This window comes from Cyprinus carpio, chromosome B10 (assembly GCF_018340385.1).
Source record: "Cyprinus carpio isolate SPL01 chromosome B10, ASM1834038v1, whole genome shotgun sequence".
NCBI lineage: Eukaryota > Metazoa > Chordata > Actinopteri > Cypriniformes > Cyprinidae > Cyprinus > Cyprinus carpio.
The window spans coordinates 19,819,789-19,844,799 of record NC_056606.1 but is presented as its reverse complement, the minus strand read 5'-3'; the positions used below and the strand labels follow the sequence as shown (position 1 = coordinate 19,844,799).

The 25,011-nt window shown below is 34.9% G+C and overlaps 1 protein-coding gene across 4 annotated transcripts in view; it reads right to left on the bottom strand.

Moving 5' to 3' along the window:
* Positions 1-1,019: 1,019 nt before the first annotated feature.
* LOC109059686 (ubiquitin-like-conjugating enzyme ATG10) overlaps positions 1,020-25,011 on the bottom strand; it is a 29,645-nt gene continuing 5,653 nt past the window's right edge. The window contains exons 4-8 of one of the 4 annotated variants that reach the window (XR_006155774.1): positions 13,696-13,828; positions 13,200-13,297; positions 5,050-5,147; positions 3,125-3,977; positions 1,021-2,949 (exon numbers count right to left, since the gene is read on the bottom strand). Coding sequence is in view for 2 of the 4 variants with exons in the window: in XM_042733099.1 (XP_042589033.1) it covers positions 3,878-3,977; positions 5,050-5,147; positions 13,200-13,297; positions 13,696-13,828 (429 nt within the window). In the remaining 2 variants the exon portion in view is untranslated. Of the gene's footprint in view, positions 3,978-5,049; positions 5,148-13,199; positions 13,298-13,695; positions 13,829-25,011 lie in introns of all 4 variants that reach the window. The other 3 variants (XR_006155775.1, XM_042733099.1, XM_042733100.1) reach the window with 3 other exon arrangements.

Genomic DNA, 25,011 nt, shown 5'->3' with positions numbered 1-25,011 from the left:
TGTGTGTTTGTGTAAGAGAGAAAACAAACAGCGGTGGTCGCACCATCCCATATGTCAGAGCAGACTGTTTGGAGAGTGTCCAGTGTTTAGGAAACTGATTTCCTATTGAATCCCATTTACTACCTCAGTAATGCCTTTACTTTATATCGATACCTCATGCTGGCTGCATCATAGTTTACAATAGCATGATACAGTTGTAAATACATCAGATATGTCATACATTTACAACTAGTCTAGATTCACTCTTCAGACATTACCTAAAGTGTACAGGTCCAATAAAACCCCAATTAAGGATTTATTTAATTATAAATAAGCACCTCTGCTCTACAGAGGCTTGGAAAATACAACCCAAAGCATATGGAAGGCAATGGTTTTGAAGTTTGACTCTCACTGTAACAAATTTCAGACAAACTGACCCCGTTCTCATACCTGACAACGTGAGGGTGGACAATAAGAGGAAACCGAATGCAGATGGTTTGATCCTGCAAAGAAAATCTGACCCATTTTTCCTGTTGGAAAGTTTGGTGTAGACATGCAAAAGATGGGTTTTGTTTGGTTTTATCATTATCCGAATAATGCTGGAAGCCAGGATGATGTCTGGATTATTTGGACAGGAAAGGGGTCTTCCTTGTCTGGAGTAGCACTGCCAGATAAAACATTCTCAGGGAAAGAAATAAAATTGTGAACATGTCCAATAATACAGTAAAACCTTTTATTATTATTATTATTTTCCTCCTCATACTGAAAGTATGAGCACAGTTTGACAATCATATTCATATATCAGGGCACTGTAAAAACCATTCAACATTAAACTAAAATAAATAATAATAAAAAAAGAATATATATATATATATATATATATATATATATATATATATATATATATATATATATATATATATAATCAAATGCTTTAATATTATATATAATGAAACTAACATAACACTGAAAAAACACCTGAAATTTCATTGTATTAGACAGTGTTGTTAACAATAATTAATAAGAATGTTTCAAGAATATTAAGATTTTTTCTGGTAATTGAAATAAATCCGAAATAAAATATTAATATTAGAATAGAAAAACTTCTAATCTAATTTAAATAAGCTCAAATAAATATCATTTGCGCTTCGGTCAATGGCGGCTCCTAGTGGACAGATGTGTAAACTACAACAACACACGCTCGCGTTGGCCAACAGATGTCAGCAGCGGCTCGCTCACGCTCACGGTGGCCTTTCACAAATTTAATTCCCCAACTCCATTAGGAGCGATCAAACTCCATTAAGCAACACCTCCAGTGAAGCATGTAAAATAAATGGGTATTTGTTTCTAAGGCAATTCTAATTTCCTTTCCTCTAATGTAACAACTCCTCCAGATATAATAATAATATTGAGGTCTGTCTGAAATTTACTCAATACATGCTACGTACGTCAATTAGACGCTCTGCACACAGTCGATCGTAAATGTGACTGAAAGAGTTTACCCAAAAATAAAATAGTTGAAAGACATCTGAAAAATAAGTGAATAATGACTTAAATTTGTTCCTCACGCCAAGCTATTGTATAACTTTAAGGGAGTTGAAATACACCTCATATTTCATACAGATCATACATGATTTATTTTATTTTTTTTCCCCCATGTTTGGACTTGACAGTCGCTATTAATTTTAATTGTGTGCCAAAGAGCTCAGACATTCTGAACAACAACAACAAAAAAAAAAAAAAACATGGAAGAAAGGAAATTATGTGGTTTCTTAAAAACAATGTGAAAATAACAAAATTATTATTTTTGTGTGTGAATAATTCCGTTAAATTAATTAGATGTTATCTTTACTCACCGTCATGTCATATTCCCACTCCCTGCTAAAGAAGATAGTTTAAAGATGGCTCACAATTTTCATACAATTGAAACATACAGTGACCAGCCCTGCTGAAAAAAACATCATAAACCAGCAAAGGACCAGCATCAACCAGCAAAAGGACCAGAATGGACCACCATCCCAGCATCAAAACATACCTAACCAGCATATGCTGTCTGTTCAGCAGGGAGGGCCTGTAAAGTTGCAGAAAGGTACAAAATGCACCATCAAAGCCAACAATATCAAGACTAACATTGTGGTAATGTTCTCTTAACTCTGTGAACAAACAGTTTTAGTTGGACATTTGTCTTTTATTAAATGTTACTACCTTATACGTGTTTCGGAACGTTCAGAGAATATTCGAAAGTAACATTTCCCCAATTATAAAATGTAACGTTAACATTTCTCTAACATTCTTCCAGTGCTACATAATGTTCATTCAAAGTTGTCTGGTCTTTAATAACATTCTCAAAATGTCAGCACAAAACATTTACACATCGTTCATGAAACTAAATAGTAATGTTACCAAAATGTACTTAGAACATAATTTTGTTAGATGGGATAAAAGCTGTCCATGTGACTTGTAGCTCTGTGTGAGAAACATCTAAATGAATTCAAGACACAAATAAACCCAAACACCATTGGAAGTATCAATTTCAAGTTCACAGATTTAAAAAAAGATTTAAACACTTTAATTGAGCTTGACGGTCCTTAATTCATTTTTGGGTGACCTAAACCTTTAAGAATGGCCCTGTTTATGAAGCATGTAACATTTCTCTACTGTGCTCCATCTGTGTGTTTCTCTCTCTCCTCTCCATCATTCCTGTCTGTCCATTAGAGCGAGATGCTTCGGGTAGGAGGCTGACCTCCTTACCAACACTGATATAGTCCCCTGAGAGACTCGCCCCATTTAGACATGCTGACTGAGGACTTTCACCGTCTTCTCTCAAACTCCGAACTCTAAACTCAGCTCCTCCGTTTCAGACTTCACATCAGACGGTCAGGATTTCAGAGGGATTTGATTCCATTCAACTTTTAAACCTTGTCCTGGCACAGCACGCTACTTGGATGAGTAATGAAGAGAAATGTCAGACTGCAGGGAGACACAACAAAAAACATATTAGACTATTTACTTTGCTTATTAGATGCAAGGTTATACAAATCATGTTTGACTTCGATTTCAGGCCGCTGAAATGTCAAAAATAGGCCAAATGTAGCTGCATGCTTCACAACATCCGACCAATGAAGAGTCACACACACACACACACCTACGCAGCTGAAGACAAAGACATCCAGACTAATGTTTGAATAGCAATCCTCCATATGCCTGCACACACAGCTGCTCTGATGATTTTTAAAATGCCTTCAAAATGCAAAAAAGAAATAGTAGCAGAGAATACTATTGTTTGTCTTTTTAATTTGATGGTAATGTCTCACACAGTACATTTTCTGAACAAATCCCTGTATATAAAAGATTTTCCCATGAATAGCAATAACAGCAATGCAGTTTGCGTACATGCATGCTCTGAACAAATGCAACTGGGTTCTCAGGCGCATTTTGGTGATATCTGTCAGATAATATGGACGTTTTATGGTTAGTAATCCAAAAAATGAATTACAGTACACACAACCAGTAAGATTTTTTTGAAAGAAGTCTCTTCTGCTCACTCACCAAGGCTGCATTTATTTGATCAAAAATACACTAAAAACTGTAATATTGTGAAATATTATTACAATTTAAAATCTGATTCTGATTCTATCTGAATATATTTCAAAATTGTAATTTATTCCTGTGATGCAAAGCTGACCCCAAATATTTGAATGGCAGTGTATGAATTATTTTAATGCAATTTATTTAAACATTAAGATCTAACTTGTGAACTTGGTGTCTTGAATGCTCAAGCATTGCTAACAAGACTTCTGAAGCGTCTTTGGCCCCTCGGAGACCCTCAGCATGTCCTCTGCACGTCCTCTGGGTCTGTGGAGTCTGAGACAGACAGGGAGATCACAGCAGAGGAGCTTCAGTCGGGAGCAGACACCTCGGTGCTGTAGCTCAAAGGGACGTCCAGTCTGACGACGGGTCCAACAACACTGAGCCAAGTCACGATATAGTTCATCCTCCTGAGAACAGATGAGATCATCAGAGCATCTACCCATACTGCAATGCTGCAAACTGAGAAATGATTATATCTAGTCAGATCTCACTAGCTAAATAGATGGAAATGCCAGATCTGATAATTAACATTTAGAGCTAAATGAGATAGATATAACACTATGAGATGATATAATGCCATTTTAAAATGTTAAAAGGAATAGGATTAAATAAAGCTTTTATTAAAAGAATGCTGTTGATTACCACAGAAAATAATGTTGAATCATTCCTCATTTGAAATGGAATCTATTGGTCAAGTATTGGGGCACGATTTTTTTTTAAATAAAACACTTAAAATAAATTGTAGTTAAAATATTTAAATGAGCTGTAAAAGTCATATTTAATCATCTTTTTTTTTGTAGATGTTTCTTGGTGAATAAAATCCTTGGATATAAGGATTATATAAGGATATATATATATATACTGTATATATATTTTTTATTTTTTTTTTACAAAAAGTACAAACACCTTTTACTAAAAACAGTGCAAACACCCCCTATGTGCCTCCTGTTATTAATTTAAATTACATTTTATTCTAATACATACATACACATATATATATATCTATAAAATATATCTATAAAAATGAAACAATTAACACACACATATATATATATATTTTTGTTGGTCAAGATAGTAATGTTTATATCATACGTTGAAATATTCACAGCAGTTGCATATTGTTGGTACTTGCATATGTTAAACATTTATTCCCTGTGCTGTCTGATTGCCTTCTAGGATTCCATTGGAAGTGCATTATTGAGGAATGAGTCGAAATATATATTTTTCATGGTAATCAAAAACATGCGTTAGATGTGTTGACCGAGCTCAAACGGCAAAGCATGATGCAAGCAACACCAAGGTTATGGGCTTGATTCCCAGGCAATGTGTGAGTTTATGTACCTTGAATGTATTGCACTGTAAGTGTTTTTTTTTTATGAAAATAGTGTGTGATAAATGTAAATTTAAACATGCACCGAACCTAGAATATTCATTGCACATAATGCATGACGACTAAAGCTGCAGCAGGGGGAAACTCACTTGTTTTCAGCTTGTGCCAAATCCAGAGCAGGTTTCATAAACTCCTCAGTGCGACATGGATGAAGCATGAAAAACGGTTGGCCCAGTAAAGGATGTTCCTACACACACAGAGAGAGAGAGATCGTTCAGCTCTTTGTTAATGTCTATTCTGACCTCATTTTTTATTAGGAACAGGTTCTCACTGTCACACGCTGTAACACAGCCATTAAACCAATGTCACAAACATGTGTTTTTCCATCTTAACTCAATGTTAACTAGTCACACGATACTTTTCACAACCCTAATTCAATTACACTCAAAGCTTCAGATAAATTAAAAAGAAAATAACGAGGCAGACATAAGAAAATCTGCCATGCGACACATGGGCTTCATTGGCACCCTGCTGCTCTCGAGTGAGTCTCGCACACTGGAGGGCACTCATGCACAGCAGAGATGGAGGAATGTCCTATCCCATAATGCCACACCAGAGAGACCTGGACCAAACCATCACAGTGAGATTATTACGGAACATACAGAACATTTATAGAAGTCATACAGTACGGCTGAACAACAACAACAACAAAAATGTGTCCATGAAATATACATAAAAAAAAAAAAAAAAGATTTACATGTAAATCTGAAAGAAGAAAGTCATATACACCTAGGATAGCTTGAGGGTGAGTAAATCACGGGCCAGTTTTAATTTTTGGGTGAAATATCCCTTTAACTCAAATTTAGTCAGCAGCATTTGTGACATAATGTTGATTTCCAAAAAAAAAAAATAGGTTTGACTTAATTTTGTCCCTTGTCGTAGTCTTTTTTTATGAAAGTTACTGTGCTGCCACAAAAAAGTACTACTATTAATCACTTTACATTACATACTGTGATGTACTGTACAAGCCAAAAAAAAAAAAGAATTTACACATGAAGACACTGAGTATATCCGTGATAATAAATGGTTTTGAATCTCACTGAAATGAACACAATCCATTGCTGAAATAAATACTGTGGTGAGTTGCAGTTCCTTTATGCATAAATACTTGAATCTTTTCCACAAAAACAGTTCCTTTCTGCGTAGATACCGACCACACAAACACAGATGAGGAACACAAATACAGTTCACTCCAGGAGAGAAACTAGTGTTAGTTTGTGGGCATCTTGTCTAAATGAATATATAGAAAACGGCACAACTCGGAAAATGCATAGAGAAGATAAAAAGATATGAAACATAAGAAAGACAGAGGACTTCAACACACAGCTAACTGAGATGAACTGAGTTTACTCATGACAAGAACTAGACTGATTAACATCTGAAGACATTCTACAGTTGGCATTTTTTTCCATTTGAACTGTGTTTTATTAGGTGAATTGATTCAAAATCATCTTCAGGAAGTGATTGCGTGAAGATCAGAAACTACAGAGCAGCTCCAGTGTGTTTAGTGCTGCTGTGTGTGTGTGTTCTGACTGCATTCATAGTGCTGTGTCCACATCCACACAGAGAGCAAAAACTAAGACACCAAAATACCAAACAAGCCAAGATTTTACCCCCCAGATTACTGACAACCCCCTACAAATCATCAACTGATCACACTGAAGGAAGAGCATGCAAATGCAGATACCGCTACAACCATCTACTGATGTAACAATCTGAAGCTCATCAAACTTTAAAAGCTTTCAACAACATCTGCTTTCAAAATGAACAAGCCACTGATGGCTTTATAAACATGCAAACTGTGACATTGATTGTGCTTTATCACATGGTTTTTAATGGACATTATGCTTTTTGAGGAAATGTATTAGCAGTTTATCTCAATACCTGAGGGAAGTTATTATGTGATAATATATGCAATTTAACCACATTTAACAAACCAAGAATTGCTGAAGGTCAAGCTCCTTTCTGCATAAATACTGGCCACACAAACGCTGATGAGGAACACGACACAATCCACTCCAGGAGAGAAACTAGAGTTCTTGAAGACACTGAAACTATAGAACATTACTGAGAAGTGTAGCTACATCCAGCAAAATGAACCGAGAGAATGGACAAAGGGCTGATGATGTGTACACAAATATTGACGTTGTAAATGGTCAATCTGGAAAAGAGATGGCGGACTGTAACGCAAAGAGAATCCATTCCTCTGAACTCCCAGGTACTGAGATTAATCATGAATACATTTCATCACACGGACATAATAGTACAGATTTGATCACTTATTGCACATTTTTCATGTTTTCAGTTGATGTGAGTGGTGTCAAATGAATAAATAAAGTGAATAGTTACATTTGTTCATCGTCAGGAAGTGATTGTGTGAAGATGCGAAGCTCCAGAGCAGCTGAAGTGTGTTTGCTGCTGCTGTGTGTTCTTCTGCTGACAGCAATCCTAGTGCTCTTCACTCGAGAGAGACAACTACCCAACAATACCAACTTCACAGAGGACAGAGATCAGCTACTTACCAAGATGATCGACCTAATTCAACTCAACGACCAGTTAGTTCAAGAGAGACATGAACTGACAAAGTTTTTTCAAGGTATTCTTCAACTACACTGAAATCATCACACAAATATTCAATGATAGAATTATATTTAGGTATTTGCAACAGGTAAAAAAAAATAGGTTGTGTATTTTTTGTGAATGACAATAATGAGCTGACGGTTAAGCTGGATGTTGACAGATGGATGGATTTACTATCAGTTCAGTCATTACTACGTTTCCACTGAGATGAAGAACTGGACCGAGAGCAGAAGATACTGTACGGAGAGAGGAGCAGATCTAGTGATCATCAATGACAGCCAAAAACAAGTGAGTGAAACTTAACCACTAACTTAACCATAACCATATTTTGGGGACATGTTTATTGCATGGATAAAAAAAATAATAATAATTGCGCTGAGAGAGAAAAAAAGTCACCTTTAAGTTGTCATCGAATCCTTTAAATCTGACCTGTATTCAGAACAGAATAAGATAAAAATCTTAAGATAAAAACTTTAATGGCATTCGTTATAAACAACATAGGCTTATAAACATCTAGCAATGCTATAAATATGTTGTATACGCGCAAGATGCTCTGGCGCGATCATGGGTATTGTCCTTATCACAGCAGAAAAATCTTAATATTCTGTCATTTTTGGTCATAAAGACAGGAGTAAGACATCTATTGAAACTGTATAGGGTTTACTTTTATTTATGCCTACAATAAAAACAATACCAGGCCTTTGTAAAATAAAGAAAACAAACACGATGCACTTTCAGCCGTCTCTGTTTCCTTTTCATTTTCTGTAGGTCTATTTATTTTATTCCTATCATATGTCATTTTATTCTGTTTTCCTCCATTTTCTCCTGTTGTTTATGCACATGCGAATCTAAATCACTGAAAAGAAAAACATCTAGTTTTAATGGGTCACATGCACTTATCCGATGTAATTTAATTTTAATCGGATTTAACATTCTAATTTTGTTGATTAATGGATAGGAATTAGGAAACATTGTTTAAGAATTTGCTCAGTCTGCGGAAAGTAGGTGGATTTCAGTGACTTTAGTGTCAAATCTGAACGCATTCAGATTTGTGTTTTGCGAATGCATTTTTTTACTACCTCAGTAAGTGGTCAAAAGTGGAGGAGCACAAACATTTTAGACCCCATTCACACCTGTATTAAGCATTGTCCGCTTGTCATCTTTAATTAGGTGTAAACAGGGATTATCATTTGTTTTTCCTTTCAATTTTTTTTTTTTTTTTTTAAGGATCTTGTAAAGAAAATAACCTGTCGAGCTCAAACCTGGATTGGTCTGACTGACAATGATGTGAACGGCACATGGACATGGGTTGATGGCAGCACACTGACCTCTGGGTGAGAAACCACTACATTTAACTCATTATATATATATTATATATATATATATATATATATATATATATATATATATATATATATATATAGATATATATACATATATATATATACATATATATCTATATATATATATATATAAAATGATTCACACAGTATCATATCAGACAGAAAGCAGCACTAAACATCTAATGATGATCTGTTGATCCAGGTTCTGGAGGCCCGACGAACCCAATGGACATATAAAAGAGAACTGTACTGTCACTCATTCATCAGGATGGGCTGATTATTCATGTACTGTCTTGTTTGAATGGATCTGTGAGAAGAAACATTTTAAATGACTTTATTATATGCAATACATGTTTATTTTAAGTGTAGACATGCATTCAGGATCATGACATTTACCATTTTTATCTTACTACCATTATAATGTTAAGTCATTTTTAATTAATAAAGTCTTGGAATTATTAACTTACACGTTTATCATGTTTGTCATCTTGCTCTCAGCTCTGTAATCCCATCAACAATTATATTGGAATAAATATACAAATAACATAATAATTTGTAGGTTTCTTGAAGCATTTTGGAGATGTTACCACAATTCCTCTGGATTTAGTCTGTCCTTAAGTTTGTTATTTATTATAAAAAAATATCTAGACCCTCTAACACTAGCTCTCTCTATTCCATATCTCTTCTATACTTTTCATTCTTTTTATTTATTATAAAAAACTTTTATATATTGTTGCTCTTTTGTTATTTTGATTGCTTCTATTGTTCTCTTTTGTAAGTAGCTTTGGATAAAAGCATCTGCTAAATGAATGAATGTAACGGAAATGATCACTTTATTGTGAACATATTTACATTACATACTGTAGCACAAGTATATTTTGTTTATAAAGTCTTAAAAATATAGTTGATGGGTAGCTAACTGAGCAATAAATGCCAAAAGACTTGGTTTAACTAACTTTAATAGATCTGCCCCCAAAAGGTATGTACATAAATTGCTGTAAAAGTCACTGAAAAATACTGATGAAAAAGCATGTAAATGCAGCCACTGCACAAACCATCAACCATAAACACATAAACTGTCTGGAATGTTGATGTACGAGCAACTGTCAAAATGCACACAAACCCCGAAGACTTTACACATAAAGACACTGAGTGTATCTGTGATAATATCTCATTTAAATAAACACAGTCCATATTGCTGAAACAAATATTTCCAGTTTCCTACTGCGGTAAGTTAAAGTTCCCCTTATGCAAAATGCTTAAAAGTTTCCACAAAAAGAGTTCCTTTCTGCATGAATACTGGCTACACAAACACAGACGAGGAACGCAACACTTTAGTTTCTCTCCTGGAGTGAAGCTGATGTTAGCTTGTGAGCATTTTCATGACACCAAAACTGTCTAAATGAAAACATCGAAAAGGGTATTACTCAGGAAATGCACAGAAATTAATAATATCTACAAAAATTTGACGTTACAGTAGGTAAATTTGGAAAAGACATCTCAGACTACAAAGCAACAAGAATCCAGTCATCTGAACTCACAGGTACTGAGAATAATTAAAGATTTATTGAGCACACAGTATGAAGTATGAAGAAAAATTGTACAAAGAAAAAAATAATTGTGTAAAAAATAAACCTGAGAAAATGGTTTCAAACTTAAATAATGCATGAATGTTTCCTCTTTTTGGGTTCATAAGTAATAAATTTATGTAATTCATACACGATTTTAAGTGTTGAGTATTGTGTGCATAGCTGAGTGATTGAATTTAAGTGGCTGGAGGAAGACTGCAAGGTCCAATGGCACCACTTTTGACAAAAACTTTGCTGTCAGTAAGCACCATTTTAATCCAGTTATCCAAAACCTCAATAAAAAATCTCCTCTACTCTGCAAATAAAAACAACCTCAATGCACTGTCACCATCTGCATTAAAATTCACAACATCAACTGTCTGGATGCATTGCTCTGTTACCGTTCAAGCACCGAAGACGTGCTGACTATTCAAATTCCCTCTACGAAACTTCACTGTTAGCATCAGCGGTACAGAGTTGGACTTTTTCATTTTATTTGTGAATAGCAGTTCCATCGTGCTCCTATACTGCGGCACGATTCCAGCTCTGTTAGTCAATTATCATGACTTTATCTACAGGCCTCATGGGAGGACAGACCGAATCCCTATATATGATCACAAAGCTGTTGTGAAACTTGTTCTGTTAAAACAGGCATTTCTGTTAGTGTCGAGATTCTTAAGTCAAGAACATTTTATTAAACAAAAGAACCACTATTGTTATCTCAGAATATTTTTCCCCACTTTTTGCCTCTTTGCCTCTTTTTTCCACAATTTTGACTTCATATAAACTTTAAAATTATACATTTTATAATCAATGGTCATATTATTCAAAATAATGTAAATATATATAAAGATATAAATCTTAAAAACTGGACCATATATATATATATATATATAAATTAATTACTTTTTAAGTTACTTTTGACTGTAAAATCACAGCTAGCACATAATGGCATAAAAGTGATAACCTTTTTTTTTTGAAAGATGGGAAATTTAATTTGTGTAGAAAACATTTAGTTTGTTTTTTCTTACAATTGTGAGTTTATACAATTCTGAATTCTTAGATTTGCAAGTAAATATTTAGCATTTCTGAGTTGATACCTCGCAATTCTTTTGTCTCAGCTTTCTTTCTTAGATTTGCGAGAAACAAACTCAGAATTCAGACTTTTTTCCTTACAATTTTTACATCTCGCCATTCTGAAATTTTGTCAGCCACTTCTGACATGTTTTCACAATTGTTGTTTCGTATTCCGCCACTGCGGAAAATGTTCACCGCCATTCATAAAAAGTCGCCGGGTCGAGTAACACGCTTCAGCGCTGATTCTGCTCGCAACTCTAACTGTCCTGCTCGTGCAGTGCTCTCAGGACAATTCTGTCCGTGAAGTTTCTTTTCGCAGTTTATTAGGTAATAGTTTAAGGCCATTTGCGCGATTTCAATCATCATGCAGTAACCAACCTACCCCCCAAGACCCCCCCCCCACCCCAAAAAAGGAAAAAAAAATCGGATCTACGCGAATCACATGGGTCGTCCCTCAGAGGCCGGAAAATACGGTAATCACATCCCTGAGTCCTCAAGAGAGAAGTGTTCTGTGTTGTCCTAATCGGATATGCTAAGAATGCGATTTGGGTTTGAGAAAATTGGGCAGATAAAGAGGAGACAGAGAGATATAAGAGGGCAAAAACAGAGAGGAAAGCGAGAGACCGAGCGAGAGATAAGGAGAGAGAGTCCACTGGCGTCACTGCTCGTAAGGCCTTGATGTGAGTCACTCATGTTTACCTGCGTCAGATGCGGCAGTTTTCCATCTCCTGAGAACCTCGAGACCCTCAACCCTTCCTGAGTCTCTCCCTCTTCTCTAATATCCTACACTGCCTCTAATCAGCCTTTTTCTGCATCTATTTTTCCACTCTCTCTCCATCCATTCAATATCTCTCTGTAATCACGCCTACTGCTCTGCATCCCTCGCAGCCTAAAAAAGAGCAGCAGCAAACAGCCAGAGTCAGTTTTTCCAAACACTCCAGATCTATGAAGAGGGAATGCCAGCAATCGGTGTAAAGTTTGATCTACATCGCAGCTTGTTCTCGCCAAGAACCGGCCACTATAACAGAAACAGCCATCTGATTAACATGTCAACTGTCCAACCACAGTTAGGCTTTGATGCATAGAATTTTCACATAAACAAGTAAAACTTAGGTATGTTTAGGGCATAAGGAAACACGTTAAGAAAGGCTACCTCTAATGTTGATTTTACCCCTTTTTTATGACAATGTAAAACAGTTATGATCAGAGTAAATCTGAAATCAATGATTTGACAATAACAACCTAAAACAAAATAAAATGACAGATCATTTTCAAACAGAACAAGAGTCTCCATAAACAACTGTAATCTGATTCTGAGCATTTTAAAATGTCAATATACTCTCATTACAAATACTGAATTTTTGAGATCTGATTATGTAATCCAGATTACATGTAATCAGTTACTACCAAGCACTGATTACATATTATTTTCTTTTAAAATAGAAATATGACTTAATTAAAAATTATTTTGTATTAAAAAACCATTATGTATCCTGAAGGACCAATTAAAACCTGTGCAGCTTGAATCTTATGAACTACAAAGCTGACCAATCGCAACGGAGCGTTGATTTCCTGCAAAAGTACAATGTGCCTTCGCCAGTCTTTGAACCATTTTTGGTAGTTTGTGTGCACTCCATCTGCAGCTTTGACTAGAGTGGCACTTCAGGTTACCTGTTGGGTCAGTGTGTCCCAGGGTCCCTTCTGTAGTCTCTGTCTATAGTTCGGATGAACATTGCTCCACACCTCCTCGAGAGACAGGGGTCGCCCATCTGTGACGGAGATTGAGTTTTTCTGATTACAGACGCCTTCGAGCGATCACTTTCAAATGGATCACGCTTGCATGTGCCTGTTTGCTAACTTGCTCAATAACAGCTCCGAAAATGTTTACATGGTGGCTATTAATGTATTTACAGCACAAAGTCAAACTTTGTTGAGCACAGATGCGAGTCACCGCGTTGCCTGCTTTCTCAAAACTCAAACACTCCTGTCGAGATGGGATCTCAGTGTAAATGTTGAGTCTGTTTTCGCAGCGCACATAAAACCAGACTTTGAGAAAGCAGAACACCGAGGGTTCTGAAATACACACACTGATAAGGGAAGCAGACAGCATATAAACAAGGCCGTGCGGTTTAATGATAGAAATGCAGTGAGGGAGAATGTCGTGTACCTAACGTGGAGGCTCTGAAATAGAGGACGGGGATCTGATAGCTGCAAGAATACAGAACGTGGTATTCATAGCGCAGCACAGCGTGAATTTCACATACTGCCTGAACTCCAGCCGTTTCATCCTCAACGTTTGCCTAGAAAACAAGACAGAGAGAAACGGATAGAAAGTATGAGAGAGAGAATGACAAAAATACAGAAATATATGCGACAAAAAATTATGACAATTGTCAAATTTTGAGACAACATACTAAATTCAAGTATTAGTTCGCCCAAAAATGAATATTCTAATCATCATTTATTCACTATCTTGTAGTTCTAAACTCGTGAATTATTTCAATCCATAGAATACAAACAAAATTTATTAGAATGTTTAAACTTCTCATTGTTGTACACAAAGTCTGAGGTCAGTAAGATTTTTTTTCCTTTTAAAGAAATAAACATTTTAATTCAGCATAAATGCATTTAATTGATACTAAATACATTTATAATGTTCAGAGGATTTATATTTCAAATAAACGCTGTTATTTTAAACTTTCAATTCATCACAGAATCCTGAAAAAAGTGTATATTTTTTCCTCAATAATTAAGCAGCACAACTGTTTTCATCATTGATAAGAGGAAATCAGCATATTAGAATGATTTCTGAAGGATCATGTGACACTTACGATTGGAGTAATGATGCTGAAAATTCAGCATTGCATCAGAGCACTAAATTACACTTTAAAATATATTCAAATACAAATCAGTTTTTGAAATTCTAATAATATTTCACAATAGTTCTGTTTTTATTGTATGTGTGCTCAAATAAATGTAGCCTTGGTGAGCAGAAGAGGCTTTCTTTTCAAAAAATACTTTAAAAAAATTACTGACCGACCCCAAACTTTTGAAAGGGCATTCAAGCTCTAAAATTGAGAAAATAATAATAACAAATAAATAAACACTGTAAAAGTGGTCCATATGACTTTATTGCTATATTGGATTCAAGTGATACTGTATACCGCAAAAGTCAAAAATTTGGTGCAGAAACAATTTTCACTCAGAAATTGCAAGAAAATTTCACAATTAATTACAAAGAAATGCCAATTAACACACATAATTTAACATGGACTTTTAAAGAAGAAAAATGGAAACAGCATGTTGGAGTAAAACATACTTCAATAATCTTAAACTTATAGTGCTTTCATGTTGTTTCTGTTTTTGGAGCTCAATAGAATCCATCTCTGTTAACTGTTAGAATACACACGAGAGCAGCCGGCACGTTCTCCTAAACTTCTCCTTTTGTGCTCCAAAAGAAATATAGTCATACAGGTTGAGGGTGCATGAATGAATACATTTCCATTCTATTCATATACAACAGATATGAAATCTTGCCACATAAATGCTAATTCTGTTTACACCACTTTAACGAGCTTCTGCAAGAAAAGGAAGTGGCTTTCCACATGCAAGCCATATCACATATCTGATCCATGATACGTGTGCAGACTTGCTATTAACCCTGAGCCGTGATACCAAACCCAAAGCCAGCGACCCACGTGAGTGATTCATCGAGCAGTATGTGACTTCATTCTTCTTCTTTCATCTTGACTAATGAAAACGAGATCTCTTTAACAGTCCGTGTGGACAACAACATGTGTTTACCTTTTTGCTTTCCTCTTGCATCCTTCATCGATAGGATGTTGTTGACATGTTGAAGGAGTTTGTACACTCCCCCCTTTGTGTTGTGGAGCATGAGTAATGGCATCATGGACAAGGCCCTCGAGCGGGTCCACATGCACAAATGTTGTGCAGACTGTTTACCAATGTTACCTCTCTTTCAGGCGGTGCACACTGGATTTTCCCGCTCTTTCTCGACCTGCAACCCTTGGTGATTAATTGGCTGTCAGAATGTGGAATAAAGGTTTAGGGAGCAGCAACTTGCACAAGCACAGATAAACAGGAAGGGATGCCGTCATAGTTGGGAGGAGTTCACAACCATTACTGGGGAGTAACTAGAACTAACAGCGACACAGCTAACTTACTGTAACTACATTATGTAGACATCAGAGTGCAGCTTTGCCACTTAAAAGCTACTTTTATTGACAAGTAGCCATGTAACGCAACAGTAATCTATGTTGCTGTTTTATGTAAAAATCTGGAAAGTCATATTTGTTTTAGTAAATCAGTTAAATTGGACAGTTGTAAATATGATATAAATCAACCAAATCAAAAGGAAATGATTTACTGATTCAAGTCTTGGTGCAGGATTTTGCATGAAACCCTTAGTGTTTTATGCCATGTTATTGAAAAATACTGCTTTTATTAAATTACACATAATATAATCTTATTGTAATTTTTTATATTATTATTACTACTAAAATATTATTATTATTATTATTATTATATTAGAAGTATTATTAAAGTTCTACATTGAAGCTATATGGGGGGAAATATATTTTAACCATAACAACAACAATGACAATAATAATACTTTTTCCATATATATTGCACCCTTACATAGCTTTGGCGTTTTAGCTACTTTTAATGAATTTGAGCTTGAAAAATATTATATAATAATATAATAATAATATATTTTGTTATCTATCTATCTATCTATCTATCTATCTATCTGTTAACAATAATAATATATTAATAATATATTATTGTTACCGATATTATTATTATTATTACATAATTGATGCTATATAAGAGGGCAATATTTTTAAGTAAAAACAAAATAATAAAAATTATTATAAAATTATATAATATTTTCAATAATTATTCTATTATTATTATTCTGTTGTTTTATACACACACACACACACTTAAATATAACTATATCAACAATAAATAAATATTATAAAAATATTCAAGGTCAGATTAATACTAGACTGAAACAACATAAGAGCACAATATCTTTTAAATATAAATAAAAAATGAAAAAGTAATAACAATAACTAGAACTATAATAATACTTTTTTATTTTATATACATTTAAACAATATTGCCCCCTTCAGTGTAGTTAGCTTTTGTTATTAGTTTGTAGGCTTCTACTTCACAAAACAATAGCTTGATTGTAATAGAATTACTTTATAATAGAACTACTTCATGATTTAAAAAAAATCCTAAATTAACAGAATGGAGTTAAATGGCACCTGTGACGTGATTTCTGTCACACGGAGGAGGCTTTGAGACGCTATGACATCACTATGGCCTTTGCGGCTCACACTGATACGCGCAGGTTTAATTAGTGATAGTGTCTGAGCGACAAGTTGGATCAGCAGCAGCGGTGGCTGGATCCCTGGCAGCTTCAATGCAGGCTCAAGGATTGTTCACGCATCCATGCCTTCACCGATATCATCTCCTCTCTCCCATACAAGTGCAGTCTTGAGAGACACACTACTACTGTTTCACATCCGACGTCTGTCAGGAATGAAAGGGTTTGGAAAGAGGGAAGGCAGGTCAAATAAACAATGACGTCATACTTTTTCCAAACAGTACTGGCACTGAAAGGTAAAATATCACCTAGAGGCTGTAAAATAATGTGTGGGATGATGAGTTAAATGAGAGTGCAAACATGCAAGCAGAAAACGCATTAAATTTTGGGTTCGCTATGGCTGGAACTCGTTTAGCAAAACGAATATTCACAGCTCTCATTCAACCTTTGCATAACTGACTCTTCGAACTGCATTTGGAATTCATTTAAAGGACAAAAGTTCAGATGCTGTTCGTGCACCGCTTAAAAATTTCAAAAGGTCAAGTTCAAAAAGGGGCGTTTATTAACTTTGAAATGTGTTTCTAGCAACAACTTCTGGCATCCGCCGCCGTTTGTTGTCATTCAAACGCTGCTGTGTTTACGTTCAAGCAGGTGTACAGATGTAACGGTGCAATCGCTAAACGACGGCACCTGTTCAACTCCACAAATACACGAGCAAAGCAAAGGGCTGCGTGGCACGTTGCAGCAGATGCTTTAAATAGGATCGTTTAAAGAGATCTAACAGAGCCATGAGCTCAGGTATACACTTTATACTCGCTCCGTTTTTCACTGTCAAAAGGAAGATCAATACTGGACGTGCAATAGCAGAGTAGAAGACGTTCCCTTCGCTTACCTGAATACCAGCACATGGCTGGGTAATTTCAGAGGATGATGAAGGATGGGCTCTTTCATTAACCTAAATAAGCCCTAATTATGAGTTTAATTATCCTAGTAATTCCGTTTAAATTCTTTGCACTTAAAGGATTAAAATACCTTTTGCTTCTGCATGCATCTCTTGGGGAACAAATAAAGACTGCTTCCTTAAATGTGGTTATATAGCAGCACTCTAGTGGTTGAGTGAGACCCAAAAAAAGAGCCTGTTCTAAAAGGGAAAACAATGCTGACTACAAATTATAAAATGCATCTAACCATGTAGTCATGACTTGCAATAAAAATAAACATTTTAACAAAAAAACTTTTCTATGCGGAAATATTGGGTGAAACCATTTTAAATCAATACTAAAACTGTAAAGTATGGAGGGCCAAATTACTCAAAATTAAATAATTAAATATGATTAAATTAATAAATGCTTAAATTATATATTAATAATTAATATTGATAATATAATATCATATATTTATTTATTTATTTTTATTTAACAATTAATGTATTTCAATATTCATTTAATTAATTAATTAATTAATTGATTCATTAATTAATTATTTCCTCCACATTTCATTTTCAGGATTACGCTGTTGGCACGTGAATAAATAAATAAATACATAAATTAATGTATTTAATTATTTATTTATAGTTTTTTTTTATAATTTTCAACATTTAATTATTTAATTTTTATTTTCTTTTATAACCTAAATCATGCAGCTTAATGAATTTCATGCTAATGTAATTTAATATTAATGTATATTTATAATATATACACACACTGTACACATTATAATATATGAAAAAATTATATGCTTATTATTATATAGGCCACGTTTACACAGCAGCAGAATACGGTTGTCAGTACTGTTTTTGAGTCCTTAATATGGTTATGTTCACACACAGTTCAGTTATTTACGGGTGTGACAACCGCATTCTGTAACGGAACTGAATGGACCAGGACCGGACAACTAGTTGTCTGTAACATCATACAGTGTGAGAGCGAGCCGCTCTGCCGCAGAAATGCGTCTAATGTGTGTGACGTGTTTTCAGGTGTGTTTTTCGGTAACTTACAGTGAAAAGAAATGAGCTGCGTGTCATCTGAACCCTTTAGAGCCTGTCAGTTTTCCACCGGAGCAGCTCCTGTCAGTTTTGTGTTCTGCGCACGATTCAAATGCTCCACTCTCCACGCAAATTTAAAGGGGTCGTATGATGCGATTTAAATTTTTCCTTTCTCTTTGGAGTTTTACAAGCTCTTGGTGCATTAAGAAGATCTGTAAAGCTGCAAAGACTAAAGTTTTAAATCCAAAGAGATATTCTTTATAAAAATAGAAATTAAATTCTGTGAGATAAAGTAGAATGACACAGGGAAAAAGTATTGAACACATGAAGAAAGGGAGGTGCAAAAAGCCATGGAAACCAAGACATCAGCTGAAATCTATCAGTAATTAGAACGCAATCCTGCCCCTCGTCAGTGGAAATTAATATTAGTTGGTTCAGTCCCAACTGATGGCCTATAAAAAGGTGTCTCATGACCAATGTGTCACACAAGAAACATTTCATAATGGGTAAAAGCAAGGAGATTTCTCAAGACCCTTGCAACCTTATTGTTGCAAAACAATGGCATTGGTTACTGAAGGATTTCTATAATTCTGAATGTTCCAGTGAGCACTGTTGGGGCCATAATCCGGAAGTGAACAGAACATCATCATTTCACCATAAACCGGCCACGACCAGGTGCTCCTCACAAGATTTCTGACAGAGGAGTGAAAACAATTATCAGAAGAGTCAAGAGCCAAGGATCCCTTGTGGAGAGCTTCAAAAAGACTTGGAATTAGCAGTTACAATTGCATCAAAGAAAATAGTAAGTACAATAAGTAATGCACTCAACTGCCGTGGCCTGTATGCATGCTCACCACACAAGACTCCATTGCTGAAGAAAAAGCATGTTGAAGCTCATTTAAAGGGGTCATATGATGCGATTTCAAGTTTTCCTTTCTCTTTGGAGTGTTACAAGCTGTTCTTGGATAGATAAAATCCCTAAAGTTGCAAAGAATAAAGTCTCAAACCCAAAGAGATATTCTTTATAAAAGTTAAGACTTGTCCACGCCCCCCTAAAACACCTCCTTTAAACATGCCCCCACGTCTGTGTCATGATGTGGGAAGATATGCATAAAGCCGCCCAAAATGTTCACGCAAAGAAAGAAGGCGTAACTTTGATTTTCGCTGTAGTATTGTTGCTGCCGCCATGTTGTGGAGATGCTGTTTTTTGTTGTGAAAGCGAAAATACTTTGTTTGGCTTTCCAAAAGAGGACACAACTAGAAATCAGTGGTTAAGTTGTATTAACAACAATGTTTCAGAACAGTTAAACCCAAATATTTAGATGTGTGCAGCACATTTTATGGAGGACTGTTACTTGATCCTGGGAGAGTAGACTACAATGCCGGCTGTTCTGACTCACAGTCTGTAAGTACGTTTTCCTATGCAAAGGATTCAAACGAGAGTTTTGAGCAGTGTAGAGTAGTGCTTGTTTTTTGACGTTTCTCCGATAATATAGTATCGGTGGTGAGCATGCATACATATAGTATAACTCATTATAATCCATAATTATGTACCCACTGGATGCAACAAATACCTCGTTTGTAATGGGTTTTATTGTTTTTGTCTTGTCACACCGGTTTTCTGACCAGGACACACAGTATGGCAAGGGGCGTAACATTTCCGTCACACGCTTGAGGTATTCGGCCAATCACAACTCACTGGAAGCTGGCCAATCAGAGCACACCTCGCTTTTCAGACCGATGAGCTTTGTAAAAAAAAACGGAGCGTTTCTGAAAGGCGGGGTATAGAGGAGAAACAATAATGTACAGTATGTGGAAAATAATGTGTTTTTTGAACTGCATAAACACATATCATTATACCAAATACACAAAATAATGTTCTTTTTAGCAACATCATATGACCCCTTTAAAGTTTGCTGCACAGCATTTAGACAAGCCTGTGAAATACTGGGAAAATATAGTCTGGTAAGATGAAACAAAAAATGTACTCTTTGGATGCCATAATACACATAATGTTTGGAGGTCAAATGGCACTGCACATCACCCCAAAACATCATGGTGTAGTACTGACAAAATTCATATAATTGAAGGAAGGATGAATGGAATGTACCGAGACATTCTTGATAAAAATCTGCTGCCATCTATGCGACTAGTTTCTCCATACAGGAGGCGTTTTGAAGCTGTCATTACCAACAAAGGCTTTTGTATGAGGTATTAAATAAATATTAAATAAATTTCAGTTTTCCCTCAGTCATTCCATTTTATTACACAGAATTTAATTTCTGAACTTATTTGTATTGTTTTCTTTGTATGTATGGATTACTTGGGTTGTTACCGACATCTGGTGAAAATTTCATGTCAACAGCACTTTAGAAATATATTTACTGAGAAAAATGGGGATGTGTTAAATACTTATTTTATCTGCTGTATACATATATAAATTAATACTTTAATTTAGCAAGGATGCATTAAGTTGATCAAAAGCAACAGTAAAGACATTTATGTAACAAATGTAACAAAAGATGCCGTTCTAAAACATAAAACAAGTAACTATGGAAGCAGTTGAGAAGCACATTCTACTGCCTACAAACATAAAGAAGACACTATAAGGACGGCTATTCTTGTTAACTGAAGTAACGACCCCTTCATGTACAGGTGCTCATAGACAAAGAGTAACATTGAGCACAGATCCGCAGGAGTCAGGTGTGTGGCACTGAAAGAGTTAACCCTGATAGATTTTTGTTGAGTGAGGCATTTATTCACTCCCTAAAAAATTCCACCACTCAAAACAGGATGCCACAAAAAAAGAAAAAAGCAGTCCTGGCTTCTCTAATCTTCCACAGATCTTTTTGGATTTTTTTTCTTCCTTTCCTTAACAATAGGGAAAAAAGAGGCTTTCTTGTAGCCTGCAAGCTACTGCTTGCTGGTGAACAGTCTTTACCAAGGTCAAGTTTTCTAAATGTTCTTTTATGCAGGGCATGTCAGGTGACATGTGCTGTGGCACTACTGCACGCAAGACTTTGAATGTTGGGAAGTGAAAAAGGAGATGCTGATGTTGAGTTGGTATCACTGCAGACAATACTGGCCTTTTGGTCTATTAGTAATTCATCTGCAATTGATAGATTGCACAAGAATATGCTCACATTTAAACTCAAAAGGCAAAGGCATAAGCCATTTGCATAACGAGTTACAAAAACACAAAGCCTATTTTTTTCCATTACGATTTTTTGCTTGAGATTTAGGCACTTTTTAAGCTGTTTTTTTCTACTTGAAATACACAACAAATACTGCCTTGATGAATTAACTTTACAATTTATATTTATTTTTGCATTAAAACAATATTTTTTGCTTGAGATTTAAGCACATTTTCCCTTCTAAATTCTCATTATCATAATTAAGTGGGACATTTCACTCTCAAGTAATTTTTTTTTTGTACTTAAAATATAAAACTAATACTACCATGATGAATAAATAATATATATATATATATATATATTAATGCATTACATCAATTACAATAGTTATTTTTTTGTCTTGATATATATATATATATATATATTACATTTTTATTTCTTTTATTATATATTTTATATTTTTATTATATATTTTTTGCATTACATCAATTACAATAGTTATTTTTTTGTCTTGAGATTTAAGCACATTTTCCTTTCTAAATTATCATTATTATAATAAACTTGGATATTTTACAGTAAAATTGTTTTGTTGCACTGAAAATATACAACAGATACTTCCATGATTAATATAATATAATATAATATAATATAATATAATATAATATAATATAATATCTTCTATAGACTAAGTTCAAGAGAGTTGGCTAGTTTTATATATATATAAACTAGAGCAAATACAGTACATAGATAAAGATATGTAGTTAATATCCTTAAATATTACGGTAACACATTCTATGAAGCCCGTATTTATAATACATTATAAGGCTATTCTTAAGGCATTGTAATGAATGCATAATGCATTATAAAAAAAAACGTATAATATGTTATATCAACTCATGAATAATCATAACAACAATTATAATACGTCATACACTTACGTATTTGTGGTTATAAGTTTAAAGAGTATGATTATTTATAACACACAATGAACACCATATTAAATCTACTTCATTTACAGTATAATGGACTGTATCATATCTTGACATTGTTTATTTAAGATCTGCACAGTATCTTACTACAGCTTGTGAGTAGGGATGCATTGATCCGATACTCAGGATCGGTATCGGCTCCGATACTGGCATTTTCTGCGGATCGGGTATCGGTCGGACGAGACCGATCCAAATCCGATATTGTGCATATGCTATTCTGTGTTATTGTTGAGCCCCACGAAAGGCACCAAAACATTATAAAGCACCAAAACATTTTCGTGCACTATATTTCAAGTGTTCTGAATCTGTTCTATAGTTCAATGTGAGGTACAGATTAATGTTGAAGTCATTAAATTCAATTTCACAAACACTCTTCTTTCCGCTGTGGCTGTCTGTCACCCTCCATTCAGCAATCAAACTGCATGTCGCATTCGGTTACTACTAAGTGTCCCGCACTAGTCGTCAAAAGTGAAGCCATTGCGTTTCGACCGCCCCCAGGTGGCTGATCCCAGTATAGGTCATAAACCCCGCCCTCTCCATGTAATCTAATGGGACGTGAGACAAACTAAATAATTCAATTTCACAAATATTTTGTTTTCAAACATGGCTTATATCATCTGATGTAGATTTTATCACACTGTTGTAAGTAAGGGAGTTCGTTTTTAAAATAAGTTTGGTTTTAGTTATGTGATGCTATAAAAACGGGAGTGTGACGTCATGATTGACAGCTGATACTGACAGCTCCTCTAAATGAACTGAGGTGCCAATGGATCTTCAGGAAGAGACTGGAGTTGTATTTACCTTATTTTAACACAAGCCTCTTATACGAAAAATCAGCAGACAAAAATTGGACCAGTCAGGCTAATTTAAAAAAAGGGTCAGGGGACCGTTAAAAGTGTTAAAAGAAAAGGCTCAATAAACTAACGCACAGATTTAATACACTACGTATCAATATCTCTTCCCTTTGTACTAGTGATGTACGGTTCGCAAACGAATCTTTCAATTGAACCGGTTCTTCTTAGTGAACCGATTGAACGAGTTCACCAAATCGGACTGAATCATTTGAAACGGTTTGTGTCTCCAGTAAGCATTAATCCACAAATTAGTTAAGTTATTCACTTTTTTAACGTGGCTGACACTCCCTCTGAGTCTAAATAAACCAATATCCCGGAGTAATTCATTTACTCCAACAGTACACTGACTGAACTGCTGTGAAGAGAGAACTGAAGATGAACACGAGCAGAGCAGCATGTGTGTTGTACTAACTTTTCGAGGCGGACTCGGAGGACTGCGCAGCCTGCGCTCTGTGACTCCGTGTTGTCTCAAGCTCATCATTCTGTGCATGGGATGCACATAAGAGTTCTCTGCTGATAAATTGGTGCATTTAGCATTATAATACTTTTCTTCGCAATCAAAGATTATTAATAGTCTTTCTTATTCTGTCCTATCTATCATATGTTGCTGCCTTTATTACTGTGTTATACATTAAAAAAAAAAACGTCTTTTAGATTTCTATATAAATGTATATACTTGTTTTTCATGAATGTATTTTACAACAATACAAAGAGCAATGTGTAACATTTTACCAGATTTTAGACTTATTCACTTTTATTTGTAAATAAAATATTAAACTAGATTTTATAAAATTATTGTGCACCTGTGATTTTCCTAGAGAGTATCTTTTGCTGCTGAATTATCCACTAACCTAGTTTATAATAGTATATTTGTCATAGATTATGATTAGATATATTTTTTATTTGTTGTTTTTCATTAAAATGAAGTTGTCTATATGTAGTAGATTGTGATTAACGCACAGTAGCAGACATACTAATACTCTAATAACCGCTAGCCGATAGTTGCAGAGTTACTTAACAACCGGGTACCATCAAAATACCACATTCATCTGATCTGATATCTGATCTTATGGCTGTTTGAGAGAAAAAAGTATTATTATTATTATTATTATTATTATTACTACTACTACTACTACTACTTATAAGTGGTCTTTGACCGCTTT